This window comes from Athene cunicularia (genome assembly GCF_003259725.1).
Source record: "Athene cunicularia isolate RWA chromosome 1 unlocalized genomic scaffold, athCun1 chr1_part1, whole genome shotgun sequence".
Classification (NCBI taxonomy): Eukaryota; Metazoa; Chordata; class Aves; order Strigiformes; family Strigidae; genus Athene; species Athene cunicularia.
The window spans coordinates 24119608-24142776 of NW_020799091.1; the positions used below are offsets into that span (position 1 = coordinate 24119608).

The 23169-nt window shown below is 34.1% G+C and overlaps 1 protein-coding gene across 1 annotated transcript in view; it reads left to right on the forward strand.

The window, feature by feature from the left end:
• NBEA (neurobeachin) overlaps window positions 1-23169 on the forward strand; it is a 414406-nt gene that overhangs the window by 18879 nt on the left and 372358 nt on the right. Inside the window, exons 6-10 of the mRNA XM_026862195.1 lie at window positions 4613-4739; window positions 10982-11101; window positions 16490-16636; window positions 21728-21925; window positions 22323-22456. Coding sequence (XP_026717996.1) covers window positions 4613-4739; window positions 10982-11101; window positions 16490-16636; window positions 21728-21925; window positions 22323-22456 — 726 coding nt within the window. The remainder of the gene's footprint in view (window positions 1-4612; window positions 4740-10981; window positions 11102-16489; window positions 16637-21727; window positions 21926-22322; window positions 22457-23169) is intronic.

Below are 23169 nucleotides of genomic sequence, written 5' to 3' on the forward strand. Positions count from 1 at the left end.
AACTAAAGAAACTGGAATCAGTAAACAGTTTCACCAGTGGATGGAAAAATGCTTACCTGCTATTGAAATTTAATGACATTCGGTAGCTGCTCTGAGAAACTGACTGAAGTGAAACATAACTATAAGGGGTTTATGAATGATCTGTTGTAAAATTGTATACCGGCTGCTATGGGAGGTAGTTAAAGGCTCATAAAACCATATGGGTATTGGCAGTACTGCTCCTGTTGTCTCTGTGCATTTTCTCTTTCTATGCAGTATCCTAGAGACCAGTCCTATCCTACTTTACCTTTGGCAAGAAATAAAATGTGAAGATTAACATAATCTGTATATTATTACGTTCAGGTAAACAGAGAACATATTTGAGTTCTCAGTTTCTCTGCTAGTGTTGTATTAGAATGCTAATTCACTTGGGGAAATAAAGGGTAAAATCTTGGATGAGCTTCATGTTTACAAATTCATTCATTCTATTCCAAGATGAAGAGTCCAGCTAAGAAATGAGCTATTTTTTCATTATTTCATTGCTTAATTGTCTTTGCATGCTGAAGTCCAGGAAGTTACACATGTAAGGAAAATTTGGTCTTTAAAATTTCAAGAACAGTCTGGTTTGACTATAATGGTGACAAAATCAGCCCAGTAACTGGGGGCTTAGGAAAGGGAAAAAATTTTAAGGTGTAGATATTTCTTCAAGAGCCATTGTTTTGTTGTTTGCTGGGGTTTTTTTTGGGTTTTTTTTGGTACAGTGTTTTCAGTACATACCAAACTGCTTGCCAGTTGCTGCTCAAAGTAGTAGGATGCATTTTACACAATTTTAGTAATGTTTTATCAGGTAAAAATATGATGTAAAAATGTGATGGCATTTACAATGATTAACTGTTCGTAATTAAAAAAAAAAAAAAATTTATATCTCTTATCAAATACTGCTACACCATATGCCAGAATGTAGTGAATCTATGTATTTTTTTCAATATCCTTCAGAATAGGATTCTGTTAGCCAAAACCATTTTACCTTGTAGAGATGACTTATGTTGCTAAGAAACAAAGTTGGTATTGTGAGACATGCAACTACCTAGTGAAAAGTTCTTTGAATGTTATAAAGCTCCAAGGAGGTAAATCAAAGTCTCAAACTATCCCACGACACATTAATTTGTTTTTATTGTAAAAGCTGTATTTTAAGGTTTGTAACCTTATTGTACAAAATTCGTTACTGTGGTTGTGCAGGTTATTTGTGTACGTGGGTAATGCCGGTTATATATGTATATGAGTAATATTCTCTGATAAGGCTGTTTAGTGTTCCTTTTGTTATGGGGTATAGCTGCCTGTGGGGTCATTGTGGAAACCAGATCACTGAAATGATCTTTGTTAAAAATAGTCTTCAAAAGATTCAGGGGAATGGCAGTGTTAAGTTGTCTTCATTGTTGAGGTCACTGGTGATGGACAGTATGTAATTTTTATCATTCATAGATTATATCTTAGGTTTATTTACAGAAAATTTTTTAGGTTTATTAAAAAGAGTGCCCTTTTTTTTTTTGCAAGGAGAGTTGTGTAGAAGACTGTACAAAAGTCTGGGACAGCGAATAATGCTCCTTTCTAGCACAGCAGCTTGAGTGGAGAGAGAATTGTGTAAAATGTATAGAGATAGATAGATAGATAGATAGAAGACTGAGTAAACTTACACAGCCTGAATTTGGAAAAATATAACTTCTGCAGCACCTTAAGCTGCTAAAGGGAAAGAGCAAACCAAGACATTAGACTCAATGCTAATAGAACCACTGTACTGATCAGAGGTCATGAGGCACAGTACGCTGCAACTCATGACATGACTGAAATCAAGACTGGAAGTAAGGGCCTCTGTGCAAGGACCCGTTAGGGTGGAGAGTTGTCTATAAATCTTATTATCCCTGTTCTGTTTAGCCTGATCACTCTGTTTTTCACATTTAGAATCATAGAATCATTCAGGTTGGAAAAGACCCATGGGATCGTCAAGTCCAACCATATATATAATATGTATTAGTATAAGTATTTCTATAATTTGAATGTTCATTTTGACCTTTAAATATTCCCTCATAGGAAAAGAACATCTATTCTCTGGCCATCTCAGTGTCTAGTCACAGCACCTATCTTATAAGGTGTTTATTTTTTTCAGAAGGTTGTGGTTAGTCAGGTATATTCTTGACATTGAGGAAAGAGGAAAATCTGATTCTCTCCTTCAATAATGTATGCATACAGATTTAAGTTTCTGAGCACGGAATTAGATCTATAACTATGCAATTTTTCTGCATATTAAAATCGATTGTATTTGCATAATAAGGTAGATGAAAAATGTAGAATTTCAGCAGCTATTAAGTAAGATAAAATCTGAATTTAGTATTTGCATGTGTCTTTCACCTCTTAATGTTACTATGCAAAACCTAGTAAAAGTGTTTGCTGAAAATGTTACAGTGAAACCATTTAAAACATCATTATTGTAATAATATAAAATTATTTTAGAAGATGCCTACATTAAGGATATGAAAAAGTGTTAATTAGTGGGCTTACAGGAGAATATATGAACATTCAAAATTAGTAGGTTTTTTTTTTTCTTCTACTTGTAAAGCTTCATTTCAGAATTTATGAAGTTCACCATTTAGACCTTGTATTTCAGCAACTGGTTATTTTTATAACCTGATTGCTAATGGGTTTAAATGAAAAACAAAACAAAACAAACTAAAAACTGTATAAAGTGTGCTCCATATTAATGACACCAGACTTCTCTTTAGCATACTTAGCTTTTCAGAAGGAACTGACATAGCTGTAGATATAGACTTGCATTTTTAAAAATGTTGTGTGTAATGTTATTCATGAATTTCCACAAGATGCCTTGCAAAATGTTCTTTAAGAAGTCCAGAATTTCTCTTCACAGTGGTTTAGATTTCAAATATAAGTAGAGAAATGTGTGAGCTTTCTGTATTATCTCTCTTTATGATATTTGTCACAAGAAAGCTGGAAACACTTATAAAACTTATTTTATTAAAACTGTACTCCTTTATCAATTTGACAAATGAAAATAAATCCACAACTCAGAGACTAAAATTTCATAAATCATTAGTTTAACTAAATGATAAGTCTTGAAAAAGAAATCATTATTGTGCGTATTAATTACCTTAAATCCAAATTTCTATGTTATACTGGCTGCATTGTTCTACAAACCCCATAAAATTGCAAGGCATTTCACATCTGTTCTGTAATGTATTGTCTTTACAACTTAAATCACAGAATCACAGGATCATCAAGGTTGGAAAAGACCTTGAAAATCAACCCATCCAACCATTAACCTAAAACTGACAGTTCCCAACTACACCAGATCCCTCAGCGCTATGTCGACCCGACTCCTAAACCCCTCCAGGGATGGGGACTCCACCACCTCCCTGGGCAGCCCATTCCAACGCCCAACAACCCCTTCTGGAAAGAAATGCTTCCTAATATCCGGTCTAAACCTTTCCTGGTGCAACTTGAGGCCATTCCGTCTTGTCCTATCCCTTATTACTTGGTTAAAGAGACTCATCCCCAGCTCTCTGCACCCTCCTTTCAGGGAGCTGTAGAGGGCGATGAGGTCTCCCCTCAGCCTCCTCTTCTCCAGACTAAACACCCCCAGTTCCCTCAGCCGCTCCCCGTACGACCTGTGCTCCAGACCCTGCACCAGCTTCGTTGCCCTTCTCTGGACACGCTCGAGTCATTCAATGTCCTTTTTGTAGTGAGGGGCCCAAAACTGAACACAGGAATCGAGGGGCGGCCTCACCAGTGCCATGTACAGGGGTCAGATCCCTTCCCTGTCCCTGCTGGCCACGCTATTGCTGACACAAGCCAGGATGCCATTGGCCTTCTTGGCCCCCTGGGCACACTGCTGGCTCCTGTTCAGCCAGCTGTCAATCACGCCCCCAGGTCCCTCTCTGACTGGCAGCTCTCCAGCCACTCCTCCCCAAGCCTGTAGCGCTGCTGGGGGTTGTTGTGGCCCAAGGGCAGCCCCCGGCATTTGGCCTTATGGAAACTCCTCCAGTTGGCCTCAGCCCATGGCTCCAGCCTGTCCAGGTCTCTCTGCAGAGCCTCCCTACCCTCGAGCAGATCAACACTCCCACCCAACTGGGTGTCATCTGCCAAACTGACTGAGGGTGCACTCGATCCCCTCATCCAGATCATCAATAAAGATGTTAAACAGGAGTGGCCCCAAAACCGAGCCCTGGGGGACACCACTCGTGTCCGGCCACCAACTGGATTTAACTCCATTCACCACAACTCTTTGGGCCCGGCCATTCAGCCAATCATATATCTTATTTGAAAAGATGATGATTTAGTAAATTGAGCGAAAAACCTGATAGATACAGTATTTACCATCATGGATTTTTGTAAAGAAAAAGAAAGTACTGATTTTTAGAATGTAGCCTGAAATCAAGTAAGTGATGAAAGTTAGTAACTTCCCCAGAGAAATAGTGGCGACAGAAGATATAAAGGAAATTAAGTTACAGGTACTAAGTTGTTTGGGTTTTTTTCTCACAGCAATTTGAAGTAATATTTGGACTTTTTTTATTAAGCAGTAGTTCCCCTTTTTCAGATGTCATTAATAATTCTTTCTTTTCAGTTTCCGCACTAGCAAAGGTGTTGGGTATTCTGCTCATTTTGTTGGCAACTGCTTAATAGTTACATCATTGAAGTCAAAAGGCAAAGGTTTCCAGCACTGTGTGAAGTATGACTTTCAGCCACGCAAGGTAAGCAAAGTCTTATTTACAGTAAAGGGTAACATTGAAAATGCAACAAAGTGCTTCTGGGAAGAAAAGCTAAAATTCCTTTAGTGCCATAGTGTTACTAATAATTTCTTATTTATAAGTAGCTTCTCTGATCATGCAAATTTTATATCCGTTACAGACCAGAATCAATTCAAGAAAATGTAATAATTAATAAAGTAACGCTTCTGTAAAGTCAACTTAATTTTAAAAATACTGCTTAATTAGCTTCAGGGAAGAATTTTGGGTATTTCTAAAATGGTTGTATTTATTTTTAAAAGTCATCATTCTATTTCTGAACATTCTGTACTTGGTAACTTTGGTGCCAATGTCTGGAACAATTTTGCTGGCTATGCTATAGTTTTATCTGTTGCTGAAGAATATAAGGCTCTGAAATTTCTTTTATGTCAGTGATGTTTTGGAACTTCTAATTTTTCATAGTAAATCTTGATTATTTCTCTAGATCATATTAGTGTTCATTTCTACTGTATGCCTAGTAGTCCTAGGAGAACAGTGATTCTGCAGTTTCAATATTTCACTTAGCTGACTGAAACATTGACTTTTCTGTACGTTGAGCATTATGTTTGTTGTTGATAGAAGCCTTGTATATATTTTGCTGTGAAGCTCATTTCTTTTTTTATGGCATTAGAATTTGTGTATTGAATTTCAGTGCTTGTTTTGAGAAACCAATCTCTTAGGGAGAGAATGCCATTGTTTGCTCACCAGCTTTATGTTCTACTATTTTTCTGTTATGTATTTGTGATTCAGAATCACTGATTCTAATTCTGTCATGTAGTTTTGAGATCGTTTGTGGGTTTTTTTAAAACATAGTAATGTCTTTTTCTAACATATTACTCAGGCATGTATAAAGCCTTAGAAATATATATCTGCTAAGTGTACTGAAATGAATCAATTCTGGTTTGCAAATTTTATTTTATTTCATAACCAGAAAAGAGCTTTGATGAAAGTTCAGTTTTCGTTTAAAGTAGCACATCTGATGCTACTGATAAACACTCAATTTAGGAACAAATGAAATAGTTAACTTTTGGATAATGTTATTGATAACTAACTTTTGGGGTTTAGCTGATCACTCTTTAGTTGTTGATGAAGAAGCAGTCTTTCATTTTTTAGCAAGTTATTCTTTTGATAATTTTTATTATGAATGACTAGTTTCCTTCATGCCATCCCTGGAAAATTTTAGCTCTTGCTATTCTACTTAAAATAGTTAATTCTAAAATACTAGTACATGGATAGCTCATTATGTGAATATCAGTTTCAAATAATAATCTGCTGATCTGTTGAAGTATGTCCAAATGTAACTTCCACACCAGTTTTATATTTCTCAAAGATTGTGCTTCATACACTTTGAGTTGTGTGTCAGATTTTGAAAGTATCTGAAATAAGTCTTCTAGAATATATTTGCAAGTGGTTTCATATGATATTATTTTTTTCATTAAAAACCTCTGTGCATATATGTATGTGGGAAGGTACATAACACTTAATGGAGGAAAGAAAACCTGTGAAATAGAATTCTTGGCTCCAACAAATCAAAATATATCCTGTTTAATCCTGTAGATTTATTTTCTTCATGTTATTTAGGTCCTAATTACATTGGTTCCACTGTGTAAGCATTGAATGTGTAGATATATGAAAAAAAATGTGTACCCATTTACAAAGCTTACTCTCCAAATACTAACATGAGAAGTATGATTTTTGTCATCAGATATACTATCTTCTAGCTATTTGCTTACAGGCATAAACATTTCAACAAAGTCATCCTCATTAAACTTTTGAATTTATTTTTTTATTTTTTTTTTAATTTTTGTTGAATCACAGTAAAATTACGTATTCAAGCCAGCTGGTCAAAAGCTTTATGTAGGCAGATCAGAAAGATGCTATGTTCAATTTTCCCACTGTTAACTATGTCATATGACACCATACGCAGAATAAGATTAATCTTAGTTTAAAACATTAAGACATGTTAAGTCATTACTGTAGGTTTTAATTCATGTATTTTAACAACATTATAAATACAAGCTAGTTATAAAAATACACGGAGAAATTTCACCATCATATCACCAAATAGAAAATGTGGGTATAGTATAATAGACTGCCCTCTCAACCAAGATAAACTAGTTTTGGTAGTGTTGTGTTTATTATGTCTATACTGCTTTTTGGGGACTCCAAAGTGAAATTTTTGTGTATTAGTAACCCCCAGTAATTTTCACTCCCTTGAGTTCCAGCCTCAGCATCAATCCTTGTAAAAAACAGGAAAGAACAAAAAAAACCCAAAAAGCTTTTTACACCTTTACTAATTGCAGTATAGACTGAATTAAGCTCCACATTTTGGAAATACTTAGCGTGTGATGCCTCATTTCTCTGATTTTACTGTGCTATGGAGTAGGAATATGCCTTACTCAGCAGTGGGTACTTAAGCTTGAAAGATTTCAGTAGTAGAAATAATTGACAGGCTGTTACCTGAAGTGTCTTTGAGTGCTACCTAAGGAAGCTCTTGTTATTGCAGAGAGACATGGGCTTGGTGCATTTTTGAGAAAATGATGTAGGGAAGGAGACTGCAGAATGAACTTAAAAGAAAATTGTATTACTGACTTTGAAAATTAAAAAATAAAAGGTGGTGGGGGGGGATTTTTCAACTAAAAGTTGAAGAAAAATTGTGTGTGAGATTATACAACTTGGTTTGGTTCATTGTGTAGTAGTAAAGTCCTGAAAACCATGTCCTCAGATACAGAATAGGAGAGAAATCAACAAAAATGCCTGTACAACATCAGCAAAGAACATTCACATAAATGAGACATAGGTGATAGGAAATTATGACACATACATGTATGATTGCTGCTACTTATCTAAAAACCAAGAAACTGGAATGTCTACTTTAAATGACATCATTAGCCCAGCTTTGTTGACTTGACCGTCAGTAGACACTCATTTGAAATTGTACTTACAGTTATGAGTGACAGTGATGTTAGTCTTGCCAATAGATAAGTGATGCCCTGTATTAAAGACGTAAACTAATCAAATAAATAAATTCATTATAACAATAAATAACAGAGCTTCTGTGCACTGAAAATCAGTAAATACTTAGGAAAACCATACTATTTAGATTACATTGTTAACCACATGATAAGGATGGTTATAGCATCTGCAGTGAACTGGGGAAGATCGGAAAGCATACTAATACTTTGCATTACTTTGCTATAAACTGTCTGGCATGTTATTGGGATGAGAGTTCAGACTTTTAAATGCTAGAAGCATTTGGATTTTTTTTTTATTTTTTTTTTTTTTAGAGAGCTCACACTGACTATTGCTTGATTTTATCTTGAAAAATGCAGAATATGCTTGCATATGCAGCATTTTCTATTTTTATATTTAAAGGAACTGCAAAAACCTACCTTCACTTAAAAAAAAAAAAAAAAAAAAAGTTAAAGTACAGGTGTTTGATAGTGCTAGCGATATTCCTTAAATGCAGATACAAAAAGGGTGACAGGAAATATACCATTACTCAAAAAAACCACAATGTACCTTAGCACAGAAATTAGTAGAGACCTTTGTAAGTAAAAAGAAGTTGCTAAGAAAGTGGAAGTTGAACCAAAATGAAGAATACTTAGGAAACTGTAAGTTGTAGCAAATTATATGTAAAATTATTACAATTTAGGGTGGTTTTTTCAAGTTCAAAGGGGTGATTAGATGACTAAGGGTTAATAGGAGCCCTTGAAGAACATAGTATCATAACAAAGAAGCTAAATGAATTAATTGCGTCATTGTTTACTATAAAACAAGTCAATGTGGATGAGTCAGAGGAAGTGTCTCAAATTGAAATGTCAGTAGAAGAGGTATAGAAATCAATATAAGAGAGAGTTATTAATTGCCAGGAACATACAGTAGGCACCCCCAAGTTCCAATGAAATTTGAATATGAAATTTGAATATGAAATTTGACAAACTTTTAATTGTGGTATTTAATCTAATTTCTCAAACAAAAGGGTGATGGAAAATTATACAAATTGTAGAAAAAGGCTTTGCTGATATTTAGAATTACATATTATCAGGCATGATTTCTTAACCATTAAAATGGGACAGAAGCTAGAAAAATTGAAACAAAGAATTAGAAGATGCATAGATAAACATCAGGCACAAAGAAATATAATAATGCACTGGAAGTCTCTCGCCCCACTTCTGTCGAATTATTTGAAGGATTCTTAACTGTGCATAGCAGGTTTGTAAGCCAATTGATACATTCTGTGTGGATTCCCCAAGAACTTTAGGCATTATACTCCTCTGAAAGCCTGAAAGAAATTATGTTATCATGCAATGAGATAATTTATATTGTTAAAATACAGGGATGACAGGATTTGAATCAAGTGAGCAAGCAGGAATGTCAGGAAGACCTTTATTTTCCTGTTGATAAGAATGCATTATGGACTTAACTCAGTGGAGTTTGTCATCCTCTATTTTAGAAACTAGCTTTGAAAACCTGTGTTACTCATTTGATCTAGATTGATACTAGTGACAAATATGACACAAAGAGTAAACCGTTTTTTAATACTTCAATATTTCCCTGGCTAAAACTAAATTACAGTTTAAAATGTAAATTTAGTTAATTCAAGATATATTTTGCTGCATGCTTTTTTAATTTGTAGTTCTGTGCTCTGTCTGATTTAAAAATCAACATGTGAAATTTTTTAATGTTTGTTTTCTCTGATACAGAGAGGAAGATTTTTGTATTAGTACGCACTGTATCTACTTACCTCAGGTAGAGTCACCAAGTGACTTATTAAAATTAGGGATGTAGTTCTCTGCTTTGAAAAAAAGAGACTTAGCTGAACATAGAAATCAAAAGATAGATATTGAAACAAATACCAAGAAAGGGAAGACAAGTAAATTGTAAATTACTGTTCCAAATTATTAAAATATGAAATGGTGTTTTCAAGGCAGATTCTCTGACTTTTTCACAGAATCAGTAAGATTGAAAATGGACATGTTGAGACAGTCTAGTCTCACCCCCTGTTCAAAGAAGGAACACCTAGACCAGGTTGTTCTGGATTTTGTCCCATCAAATTCTGAATATCTCCAAACAAGAAGACTCCACAGTTTCTCTGAGCAACCTGTGCTGGTGTTTTCACTGTCCTTCCTGCTTACTACCACCCTTCCTAGTATGTTTAAATGGAATTTCATCTTTTTCATTTTCTGCCTGTTGTATCTTGTTCTGTCACTGGATACTAGTGAGAAGTCTCTGGCTCCATCTTTATCCCATCAAGTATTTATACACATGGATAAGATCCCCCCTGAGCCTTCCCTTCTCCAGGCTAAACAGACCCATATCAGCCTCTCCTCATGTGTCAGAGGTTTCAATCACTTGATCATCTTTGTGGCCCTTTCTGGACTTTCTCCAGTATATCCATTTTAATCTGGTTTGTATATATTTTGAAATAATACCCAGACACCCATTATAGTTAAGTAAGAGTTGATTTGTAGATCTTAAAGATTACATTTCCATTCCTAGTCTTAAATGAGTTTAAAGTTTTGGTTTTAAAGGAAGCTTAAGGTTTTCTTCTTGAATTTACTCATCCTGTGCATAATGATTCCTGTTGAACAGATTATTTGAAAGATCACCATAGTGTACTTGGAAGCGTTTTACTGTGATGCTTTTTCTGTTTGATTATAAATGCATTTTTAGTGATATTACAGTTGTCCAAAAATTGGTGGAATGATAAAGAAAATTATATGAAGCAATCAGGACTGTAAACTGGGCTGTAAAATTTGCTGTTGTGAATTTTTTCCTTTTATTTAATAATTTCTGACAGAGAGCTATGATGAAAAGGCAGAGATACGTGATACAAATTTGTTAAGGTAAGTGCACATGGAACTGGATTTCCCATCAGAACTCAGTTATGTTTTGTGTTACAGCATATAGTGTTTCAATTACACTTTCAGGAATGGACGTGTATTCAACTTTTTAATTGTATGTAAGCATTTTTGGCTCTAATGCCATAAAGGGGATGCAGGTAGGTGTATCATTACATCTAGGCACAGTTCTGCTGACCGGACTTGAAGTTCCATTGACTTGACTTTTAATTTCATGAGTTTGCAAGGATTCATCTGTTTGTGCAACTTTATGAGACTGGTCACTTATTTTTAATGATATTCATTAACTTCATGTTTTATAGCATGAAATGTGCCACTATGTACTGATTTTCCATGTCTTTCCAGTGGTACATGATAAGCATTGTACACATCTATAATCGATGGAGAAACAGTGAAATACGATGTTATGTGAATGGTCAACTGGTATCCTATGGTGACATGGCCTGGCATGTTAACACAAATGATGTAAGATTTTATTTTTTTTTTCCTTTCTCATAGCTTTTCACTTTAAAGTAAATTGAAAAAGAAAAAAAAAATACTTTATTTGTTTTCTCTAGATCTTTGCAAATTTTCTTTTTTTTTAACTTTCTCCTTTAATCTATCTTCATTAGTTATGTACTTATAGAAAAATTATTAATGTTACATTACATTAATAATATTTTTTAGCATATTGAGGATTTTATAACAGTATTTTGCATAGCTATTTTAATGAAAATTTCAGATATTTTGTTTGGAGAGACTGTTATAACTAATATTTTTAATATGTGATACTGTATAGACAACACTGATAACAGTGGATTAATACTTAGCTTTTTCCGTAAGGAAATATGATAGAGTTACAGGTTTTACACATTTAGCTTGAGAAAAGGGCTTAAGAAAAACTGATTTACTCTGCCAAATGACTATCCATACTGTCAGTGCATACAAAGGTACTCACTTTTGTATCACATCAAGTTCTATGTTGGATTCAGGTGGAGAGATTTGTTAATGGTGAAAAAATTTCTATGCTTTTTGTGTTATTGAACATTAAATTTTAAGTAGGTTTTTTAATTGCAGTAGAAATGAGTAGCCTGAACTATGATCAGTGTCATATTGTTTTAAGCACTGTATAAGTTTAGTAAGAGATTATTTCTTCTATGAAGAGTTTACAGTTTAAAACAAATGAGATAGATAAAAAAGTAAAAGCTAGAAAACCGAAGCATGGAGGAACATTGAGAGATTTATAGTATTAAGCAAAGTCTGAAGTCTTACATCTGTCTCCCACTAACAAGTATATTTTGTTAAGGTATTAATATTTAATTAATATTGTTAGCGAGTACAAATTAACTGCTACAAAATTTCATCCCTGAAATACTCAGCAATTTTTTTTAGTGAACTTTTACAGAGAGATGTCTTCCCTTATTGACCATCCAAACAAGTTAAAAGATACTGAGACGTACAGTTGTAAAGCATTGGTCAGCTCAGAGCAAAGGCACAGTGATCTTGCATCTGCTTGTCCCACAGGCAGACACCACTCATTCTTAGCTGGAGAAGATTGCATGTATACCTGTAAATACACCTGTATCTATTAATTGGACTGAGTTCAAATGAACAGCATATTCTTACAGGAAACGCATACGTTTTTATATGTAAATTGTTTTAATGAAGTCTATATAAGTTTCAGAAACTTGGTGCTCTTTATTTTTACCTTCTGCTTTGGAAGGTTTGAGTCTGCACTTAATGATGCAGAAAACAGGCATTCTTTCTGGCTCAAAGTTTTGGATGGGAAAGGCAGACAAAATGATTCTCTTGTGCTTTGCCTTCAGATGAAGCTGTGCAGGACGTTCAGAGGTGCTTGATTCATCAGCTTACTACGCTTTTGTTATTTCTTTATAATACAATTCTCAGTTGTTGCTGACTGCCTGTATATGATAACGAAGCTCTTTTATACTTAAAGAAATTAACTGGTTTTTGCTAAATTCTAGAGGCTAAGTTGGATTGAAAGACAGAACTTAAATATTAGATGTTAATTAAAGCTCTGTTTGCCAAATCTTCTGATCATCATGCTTTGTTTTGTTCATAACATTTCTACTTGCAAGAAAAGGCAAACCTTTTTTTTGCAGAGCATGGTTTCTCCTTGGTAATATAAACATTTTGTGATAGGTGAGAATGTGATTGAAAAGCCAGCTGAGGTCTCAAAGGTTCTGCGCTGAGTTACTAGTTATATGGTGTGGGCATCTGTAATCCTTGATGATAAATGAGTAGCAGGAAGAACTGCTCCTTTTATACATATGTTCTTCACAGTATTCCCTTCTATCTTCTCATGTAACAGAAGTACAGTCTTTTCTTAAGGTGGAATTGTTTTACCAAGCTTTAGATGGTTTACTGTAAGTCCTTTCAGTCTCTGCAAAGGTTTTACTTTGTCTGCTGGAGAATAGAGTTAGTTATGAAAGAGACTAGTTATCATTGGCTCTCTGTTTTGTAATAACAAAAAATTATCAGAAGTAGGAAATAGAATAGAAAGTAGGAGAAATTCAGGAAAGATGTATGAATGCAACTGTGTAAAAGGCATAAAACAGGAAAATAGGGGAGTGCATATGTAGGCTCCTTAGGACTATTATATGTTGGCTAGGAAGAGAAGCTCTTGTTTTAACTGTATATGTTTCATATGAAAGTTAAATTGTTAAAAGTATTCCCTTGAAAAGTCTTGATCAATTATCCAGTTTGTTAAATTTGACCTTCATACCCTTCCACTTGTATATAACTTTAGTCTCCTGCAAAATGACAAGAAAATACCTTACCATAACAGTTTTTTGGGAAAAAGAGAAAAAAAAAACTATGCAAGTCACCCACTCATTCTTCTTCCTTTACATCATCTATTGTGCATAAATATTCATGTAGATTATACTGATAGATTTAACAGTACAGGTTGTGAAAATAGTGAAATCTGAGAAAGGGACAGGATTGCACATTGTTAAGTACATCTTACTTTTTTCAGTTTTTCTTATACAAGAACATTATAAGATGATGTGTTTAAATATAATTAAGACAAGATTTTTCAGTTGCTCACTGTGCCAAAGCTACCATTGAACAAAATGCATTATTAATTTATTTTTTTTTTAAGATTAACAAAACATCCATTAAATTTGCATTAATGAGTTTAAGATTAAAGGACTGAGTTGAATTTATATTTTTTTAAGCATAGATTTGTCTTGGTAGACACTGTGAATTTATTTTTATTTTTTCCCAAAAAATAGAAGTGATAAGTAACTCATTGAGTTTATATTCCAAGGAGTAAATATAGCTCAAAATTATGATAAAAAGATGAAGTTTAATGCATGACAGGCTATAACATAACCATATGTGTGCAATTGCTAGCTGGTCAGTAGACATGATCAGCTCTGGATGCCTTATGGAGTTAATTATTTAGAAGAAATCAAATACACTTTGAGATAGAAGTTTAAATTGGAAGAGTTTGGCTATTATAGCTCTTAACTGGGGAAAATTCCTAATTTGTAGTAAGTAACATCAGAGAAAGCATAAAACTTCTCTTCAAGATGTAGAATATGGGGATGTCAGAATATGTCCTGACATCTTTCACAGAACTTTGCATTTCTGTTGTAGGATAAGAAAGATGTAGGATTTAATTAGTTGACACAAGTGATGAAAAGCAAAGAGGTTGATGACAACAATAACACTTGGTCTGCATTTGAAAGAACGCTTATAAGCATCAAGAATATTAAGGACAAAGTTATGTCCTTAAGTAACAAGGTCCATAAGTCCCAAGAATTTAATTTTTTATGTCAACAAAATAGGAGGATTTGGGCCAAGGCACTGAATGAAGCAGATCTGGCAGTCCACTCATCTTGAGGTCATTAATGACATGCTACCAGGGATGTATAGAAATGGACAAACAAACTTGGATCAGTTGATGTCCATCAGGTTTAAAACTGGAAATGTGAGATAGCTAAAGGAAGACCAATGAGCTATGAGTATTGGGTGCCAGTTTTAAATAAATAAATAAATGTGTATTATAGAAATTACATAAATTATATATCTAAATTGTATAGATTATATAAATATTTATTAAATAAATAATGTTTACAAATTGTTTGGCATCTGGGATAGAAGTGAATAAAAGTTACCAGAAGATTAGGAGTTAGCCCTCCCCTCCAGTTAAAATTAAAGAAAACACCTAATCCAGGGTGAAGCACCAGAAAATGGAAAAGTGTAATCTGGTCAGAATGAAAAAAAAAAACCAAAAAACAGAACTGGAAATTACTACAGGCTAACAGACCTAGAATGTAATTATATGTAAAACTTGTAATCCATTGAGAGCTACAATGGCTGTTGTACAATTAATGTTAACTAGAATAATCAAGGAAAATACCCTGTAATAGGCAGGAATGTGTGTCTCAGCAAATTGTTAGGAAATTTCACTATTAGATTTACCCGTAGTCAAAGTGGTCTCATAGCCCATCTTTTGCACTGTACATCCTGAATATAACTTTGTGAATCAATTTTGTTGTAGTTTTTTTAGTTTTGTAAAAAAAAAAAAAAAAAAAAAAAAAATTCCAACAGAAAAAAGCTAGAAGAGGTATTTGCTCAAAAGGAGAATAAATCGGAGATAAAATTCTGGATACTTCTTCTCTCACCCTGTTGCAAAGCTTAACTCCAGATTTTTGACTTCGTCCTGAACTCTTTAGACAGAGTCCTCTTTTCCTTGTTAATATAATAGCTTATCCACCTGAATCGGTTGCTGTAGTAAATCACTGTATTTGACTCCATTCTCCGGTGAAAAAAAGTTTTTCTTAGGGGAAAACTCAGCAACCAAGCAAGATGAAAAAGCAGACTTCCTAACGCAGATTCTACTGGGTTGCTGATTCAAGTCAAAAAGTGATGCGTGATCCTCGTGTCCATTAAATAAAGTACATGTGACTCAGGGAAGCTGAGAGAACAGCCTTGCAAAGATCCTTGCCCTTTCTGTTGTTCTCTTGTGCTGCATCTTGTTTTCCAGTTTCCTGGATCTTTATTCTAGAAAGTTCAGCTCTAAACTTTGTTTCATCTGAAAGCGTTTTTTTTCTCCGAGGCACCAGAAGAACTTAACCAAATTATTGAAAAATAAATTTAAATTTAGAAAAAAAAAAAAGCCACAAAAAATACTTCAAAACTGAAATAATAAGAATGGACAGATGTAGAACTGCAGAAGGTTCTTGTGCAGAGGGATAGTTGTTGGAAGGAAGAATGGAAGGTAACACCTCTGTTAACAACAAATGGAAAATAGCAACTATGATGTTGAAGAAGACAGAAGGGGAGTTTAGGGTCAAACCAAATCATTATAGGCTGTAATCTTACAGGAAGACTGTGCACCAGTTTGCAAACTAGAAAAATTGGTTAATTTTTTTTTATTTTTTTTTTTTTTTCTGCTAGAGATATTTAGCTCTGTTAGCGCAACAGTGGAAGAAGAGTGCATTTTGGTGCGTGTTCTTATGTGTTAGCAGTGGGAGTTCTGATTATAATTACAAGGAACTGAATTCAAGGCTTTCATATTTCCTAGAAGGCAGTAGTGAAGGTTATTTGGTACTTGAATGTACTGTTCTAATTTTCTTTGTTGTATGTTGAAAAATTAATAAGAACCAAATCCTAGCAGCCAGTCATAACAGCATTATAATACTGACCTGTGAAACAATGCTACGATATTAAAAAGGAAGTTGTTCACTACAGAGAATCAGGTACTGAAGTAACAAGTGATTGATTTATTTTCTTAATTACAGTCTCCCTTTATTTTTTGGCTTCAGTAGCTGTGCATTAATATTATTTCATTGTATAGTTTGTATGACTAAACTTGATTAACATTACCTCTTTCTAATGCAGAGCTATGATAAATGTTTTCTTGGCTCTTCGGAGACTGCTGATGCTAATAGAGTGTTCTGTGGCCAGCTTGGAGCAGTGTATGTATTCACTGAAGCACTCAACCCCGCACAGATTTTTGCAATACATCAGTTAGGACCTGGATATAAGGTAATAATGGATCTTAAAAACTGTAAAACTAGAAGAAGAAAATAATTGATAGTTATAATTCGAAGATATGTATGCATGTAGATATTTCTCTTAGGTTTATGTAGAGCTATGTGATTTGTTTTTGGCAGAAGAATAGTATTTCTTCAAGTATCCTAACTAACCTTAGTTTCCACCAGCTTTTGGAAAGGTGCAAGTTGCTTCTTTAAAGCATAGCTGAAACTTGTTTGTATGTCAAATTTATGACTTTGGATCATAATCAGATTAGAACAATTTTGCATTTAGTGTACTGAATACCAGGGGAATAACTTTGTTTACTGTTCATGTTTAAAACCTGAGTCAAGGCAGATTAACATTCAACAAGGCATAATAAACCAATACTGTTCAACTGCACAGTTTCAAACAGTTCTGTTGAAGTAAAAGTTGAGCTTTTTAGTCATGCTTTGACAGAGACATTTAGGGGACAGTTTGGACAAATTAATGGTGCATGCATAAACTTGGATCTCTAGTAGGAACAATCACTTGTGTCTTGGAATGGTTATGTACAGTATTATTTCATCAAGCAAAAAAAAATGCAGATGCTTTGCAGAAGTCGGCAGAAACTTCTTAGTGGGAAAGGAGTGGAAATGAATCTAACCCCAGCTAAAAACTGTTGGATTTCTACCATCAATTTTTCCCTTTTTTTTTTCTCCAGTCTGTGAAATTAGCAGTATCATCTGAAGTAGACTTTCAGTTTTTTAGTATATATCATATACAATGAAAATAAAAACTTTTAAAATTAGCAAGTAAAAATCAACATTTATATTCTAATAATATGAATTTGCTGTGCTGAAAATTATTGCTCTAAATTATTTGATGAAAGCTAACACTTGAATGACAGTGACAGTTGAAAATATCTTTTATGGTATATGTAGTGTGAATAGCCAAATATATGTCAAGGTTACTTGGAGAAGAGGAAGTCTGTTGAATAGAGTTGATGGTTAAAACCTGCCTTGAAACTAAAAATGTTTAGTCAGTCAAGAGAAGTGTATCACCTGTGCAAACAAGGGGTACTTTATTCCAAACTTAATACTGTATTTTGTTTGAACCAATATTTCTGCAAATGTTTTTTTGGTCATCCAGAAGAAAGTAATGTAACCTTTTACTTCTCAATAATAAATGTCATAAATCTTTATGAATTTATTAAGTTCCTGGATTTGCAGCAGCATACTGAAATGATATCAAAGAGGAGTAATGCTTTCATTGGTTTCAGGAAGTGAAAATTATTATGTGATATTTTGTGTTGAAAAGATTCATAAGGCATACATGCTTTCACACTAAATGATGTTTCCAGTAGTTACTGCACTAACCTTACTACAGTGTTGTCAAATTACCTTCCTTGATTCATAGACTTCCTTTAAACTACATTTCTTCACACATGTATCTTCTTACTACTTTTTGTAAAATGTCTGTTAGATTAAATTTAATACTTTAGGGATATTCTTCTTTGGCATATCGTGTTTTTAGGTTTAGGTTGTGTTCCCAGCACAGTTAATGCCTCCTTCCTCTGTAAAGTAATTTCCTTCCTTGTCCAAGAATCTGAAAGTATATTTTACTAATAGCAGCTAAAAGGAGCGAGTTCCTAGAGCAGGACCCTAGGAATAACACAATTTCTTTCTTTAACTTCCTTATTTCAAAAAAACAAGACAAAACAGAACCCTTTTTTCTCACCTTCTTCCAACCCAAGATCTACCCATGACTGAAAAAATGAAGGTCACTGATTGTGGCTTGCACTCACAGCTTGCCTCTATCATATCTCAGTTAAGTTTATTTCTGTCAGTTCTTTCCAATTCTGTGCGGGTGCAAAGGTCCATCATTTCAGAACATTTCAGTATGGTATTTCATGGTCCAAGGGAGCTTCAATTGACATGTAGCTCAAATTGCTGGACATTAGAGATCACGTTCTTGCCCTTACATAACTTGCTGATGCAAAATTGCCTTTCAGAAGCTTTTCTTAAGTAGTTCACTACATGTCCTGTTCATTCTAAATTTGGTACTGTTAGCCACCTGGGAGAATCAATTGTTCAAGTTTTCCAAAAGAGCAACTATTCTAGATGCATTGTGAACTCCTGTTGTGCCAAAGGTTTTCTCCCAATGGAGTATTATTCAAAATAATTGAGAATTTTTGGAAAATGTCTTAATACAGGTGTTTTTTCTTTCCTGTGGTAGTTCCTTTTATTTATAATTCTTACTTTAGTCCACTATATCCCAGGATTCTGATTCTTCTTCCTTTATTTGGTGCTCTGCCTGCTTTGTTCATGACAAGAGACTATGATTTTACCTGTCACTGAGCTACCCTCACAATCATTCATAATGCCTCTAGCCTACAACTGCTGCCATTCAGACTTCCGAAATACAGAGAAATCTGCATAGTCTACCAACATACCAGAGCTCAGGACAGTGCAGTAGACACACATCTGTGAATATATGTAGCATGTAATGTTGCAAATAACACCAAAGCCAGAATTCAGGAAAGGTAGATCTTGATCTACACAGAAAAGTGAATCAGTTGCACCTTGTCCCACCCCCATCCTGTGACACAGGTAGAAGCAACGGATTTTAAGATTAACTAGAGAATTAATTAAAATAATATTGTTTAATGATTTAAATATTTATATTAATTTATATATAGAATATTTTATTGCACATTACCTGCTTATTGCAGAATGTTGTAACATAGAAACAGTTCATAATATTTCCATGTCGGTCTTGCTCAACATGTCGTTCTGAATGCATCTAGTTGTAACCAGCATGCCTTAGCATAAAAATTTATTTATTAAGCAAATAGATATTTTACGGTGAAATAGTAAATTTTTCAGTTGTAGCAAAAGGCCTATTCTTTTTTTTTTTTAAACAAAAAAATGTTACATTGACTGTGTGAGTAGCAATATTGGAAAGTTGCCACACTTAGTAACTATTGCATAGAAATTACACGTGATCAAACTCTTAAGAGGGAAAGAGAGGAAAACATGCTGGCAGTAGAACTATGCGATTTGCCTGTTCCCTGTTAAGTCTTCCTGGATTAATCCATCAAGTGTCTTGAAATTTTAAATTATATTTAGTAGAAACATAGTAGAATTTAATATTTGCACTCCCAGGTTTTATCTGTAATGAAGCATGTTCATTTTGAGTCTTGCAGTTGCTGAACTTTTACCTACTATGTTGACGCTTTCAGCTGCTGGAGGCTGCAGAAAGAGAAAGGAAATGAGAGCATCATCTTTGCTCTCACTGTGCTTTTTCTGCTACCCATCTTGATTCCCAGGCAACAAAGAAGAGAGAAGCATGTCTCAGCTGAGATCCTGAGGGGCTGATAAGCACGGAATAGTGGGGCAAGGAAGATAATGTAGGAGGAAGAGATGCATCTGATAGCAGTGTTTGGTGCCGTTTTTAAAGGGATGTTTCAACAAAGCCCTGTCCTAATAGCCCTGTCAAGTCTGTGTCACTCCTCTTAACTTGTTTTGAAATGTGTATGGGAGGGTTATCAGATTATTCCATATGTTGCTGAATCTGAGTTTGCTCTTGATCAGTGCTGCAGTAACAATCTTCTTGTCATGTACATAGTTGGAGTAAAAATGCACAATGCGTTCATGCACACACATACAAACACAAAATACTCTTGAAAATTCAAATTTGCTTGAGCCACTTATATAGTACAAAATAATATTTTACTTACAATCACTGAATCACAGTAGCAAGATGGGGTGAATGATAAATCAAAAGGCAGAACTCTTGCTGCTAAAGGAAAGGGGAGAGCTGCTGATGTTTAAGTAGTGATTCTGATAAAGCACAGCTGCTTTTACTGGAGAAGGCAGTACAGGAGTAATTCTCAACTCTCTGTTCCCTCTGCTATTCCTGTAGGAACAAGTATTCTTTAAATCTTCTTTATGGATCCCATACATATTTATACCATCTAAGAATACATTAAATCTAAAGCTCTTTTTTGCTGTATTTATGCTCTCACACTGCTTGTACCAGATGTCAAAGTTGCTTAACCTGGATAACCAAAACCCTAGTGATAGTACTTTCAATACTTTAATGATGTTGGATTTCTTACCGGGGGGGGAAGAGGGAAAAATTTGGTGGAACCAAAGGGATAAAGAGAATTATGGCTATATGCAGTGAAAACAAGAAAAATTATTCATCATTAACCTCAGCAATAAATTATTTAAAACTGAATAAAGATTTTAAAAGATAACATTTTATATATATATAAAAAAATAATTATATGGTGGTCATTTCTAAGAAGTTTGCTTTACTTATATCAGTATAGCACGGTGTTACTACTAGTTGTCTTTTTACCACTGTCAAATGATTGTTACATGCAATAGTTATGTAACAAGTAAATCTGACAATGCTTTGCAGAACGGCAGAAATCTATCTTCTTGTGCTTGATTGATTTGTCAGTGTTGCCAGGAACCTAGTTTTAGATCAGATATGAATCATGGTATGTTTAAGAATAATAGAAATGTTCAGTCTGTCTTTGTAGAAGCTTTGAGAATCATCAATTTGAAATATGGCATTTATAGTTTTATTTGCACTTTTTTTTAGTGTAAGTAGCTTGTTTATATATTCTTCTGACTGCTAATGAAGCATGAGTTTTAATGCTGTTTAAAAGTAACTATTCCTTTAATCAAAATGGTATACAATTTCATATTCTAATTTAAGTGAGTTTATATAAAGTAAAATTCAAAGTATATTTCATTGGTGCTTTATTTTTAATGCATTGCATACTCAATTTTTAAACATATTTATAGCTGTTTGATATGACACATTTCTTCCAAGCAATTACTTCTGAAACTTACTAACACTGATGCTGAAAGGAGAGAGAAATTATGCTACATAAAATACCAAATGTTATATTGACTTGTTGATGTGGAGTAAATAAAAATAAAGTCTCATACTTCAGTAGCATTAAACTACTGGAAAATTAAAGTTTAACAGTTTCTCTATTCCCTCTCAAGTCCAATGTATTTTCTGCACATTTTGGGGCAAGTATTTTGTTTAAAATATTTACTTGGTAAAACTTGTTGGGTTTTGTTGTTTTTTTTTTTTCAGAGCACATTCAAATTTAAATCTGAGAGTGACATTCATCTGGCTGAGCACCATAAACAAGTGCTATATGATGGGAAACTTGCAAGTAGCATTGCTTTTACTTATAATGCAAAGGCTACTGATGCTCAGCTATGCCTTGAATCCTCACCAAAGGAAAACCCTTCAATTTTTGTACACTCCCCCCATGCTCTTATGCTTCAGGTTTGTACTACTAATTTGATGTTCTGTGATTACTGTTAGCTCAACATCATTTGGATAATAATAAGATTTGTGTGCTAGTGTACAAAGACATTATTTTATATTATTTCAGCTTTTAATATACCTATGACTTGAACTGTTTGTTCTTTGCTCACTTTATAGAACAAAAGACGATTACTTCTTCATTAAGAAGTATATTCATCATACCATGAGGCACAGTTTGCCTTTCAGTATATAATTGAAACATAACTAATGAAACTAAGTCAAAACAAGTCTGATTTAGTTTGCACTAAATTCAGTGTTAAAGTGTTCCAAAGTTATATTTGTGATTGTCCTTTAAAATTGAGGTTAACTGACATTTTTCTTTTTCTTTTTTCTTTTTTTTTTTTAATTAATTTAGGATGTGAAAGCTATAGTAACCCACTCCATTCACAGCGCAATTCATTCAATTGGAGGGATTCAAGTTCTTTTTCCTCTCTTTGCCCAGTTAGACAATCGACAGCTGCATGACAGTCAGGTGGAAACAACAGTTTGGTAAGCTACTTTAAGCAAGATAAAAACTAAATTAAACTAAGAATATTTCCATTTTGTTGTGTGAATGTTTCTTTTGTTTTCATTTGAAAATGCTGTGACTCACATTTTACCCTTGTTTCTTTGAAATTAATACTGTTTTTAACAAATCAGTTTACTGTAGAGAGGTGTAAATTGTATTAATCTGATGAGATTCCAGATGGAACTGACATAAAATTGATTGGATTAAATAATGAATCCAAATCACTGTAGAGTCTATTAAGGATAGTTTTGTGATGGTTCTTGCAAGTTCTGAAAGACACCAATGTGCTTTTACTTGACAATGCAATGTTGTTTGCTTTCTCAAAGTCTGTGTTATATTCCTATTTAATAACATTAAAAATTTAAGTGCAGATAGCTCCTTCCATGTTAATACATGGTCAGAAAGTCGTAGAGGTATGTGGCCATATTACAGTTTCAACAGTGACTGGGTACACACTAAGAGAGCTTTAAACAAGGACACATGAAGTCTTTGCTCTGATATTAGGGAAGTAATGCCTAGGTTGAAAAACCTGCGCAGAAGTTAGATGAATGCTTCCAGGTGTAGCCTGCAAAGGACTGCTTAGGAGTCTGTCAGTACCCACACTGACACGTTCAAAGTTCAGCTGCAGTTATTTTTGCAAAGACTTCTTGCCACCTGCTTGTCAGGGCAGTCTCCTATTCTAGTGGCAACAGAA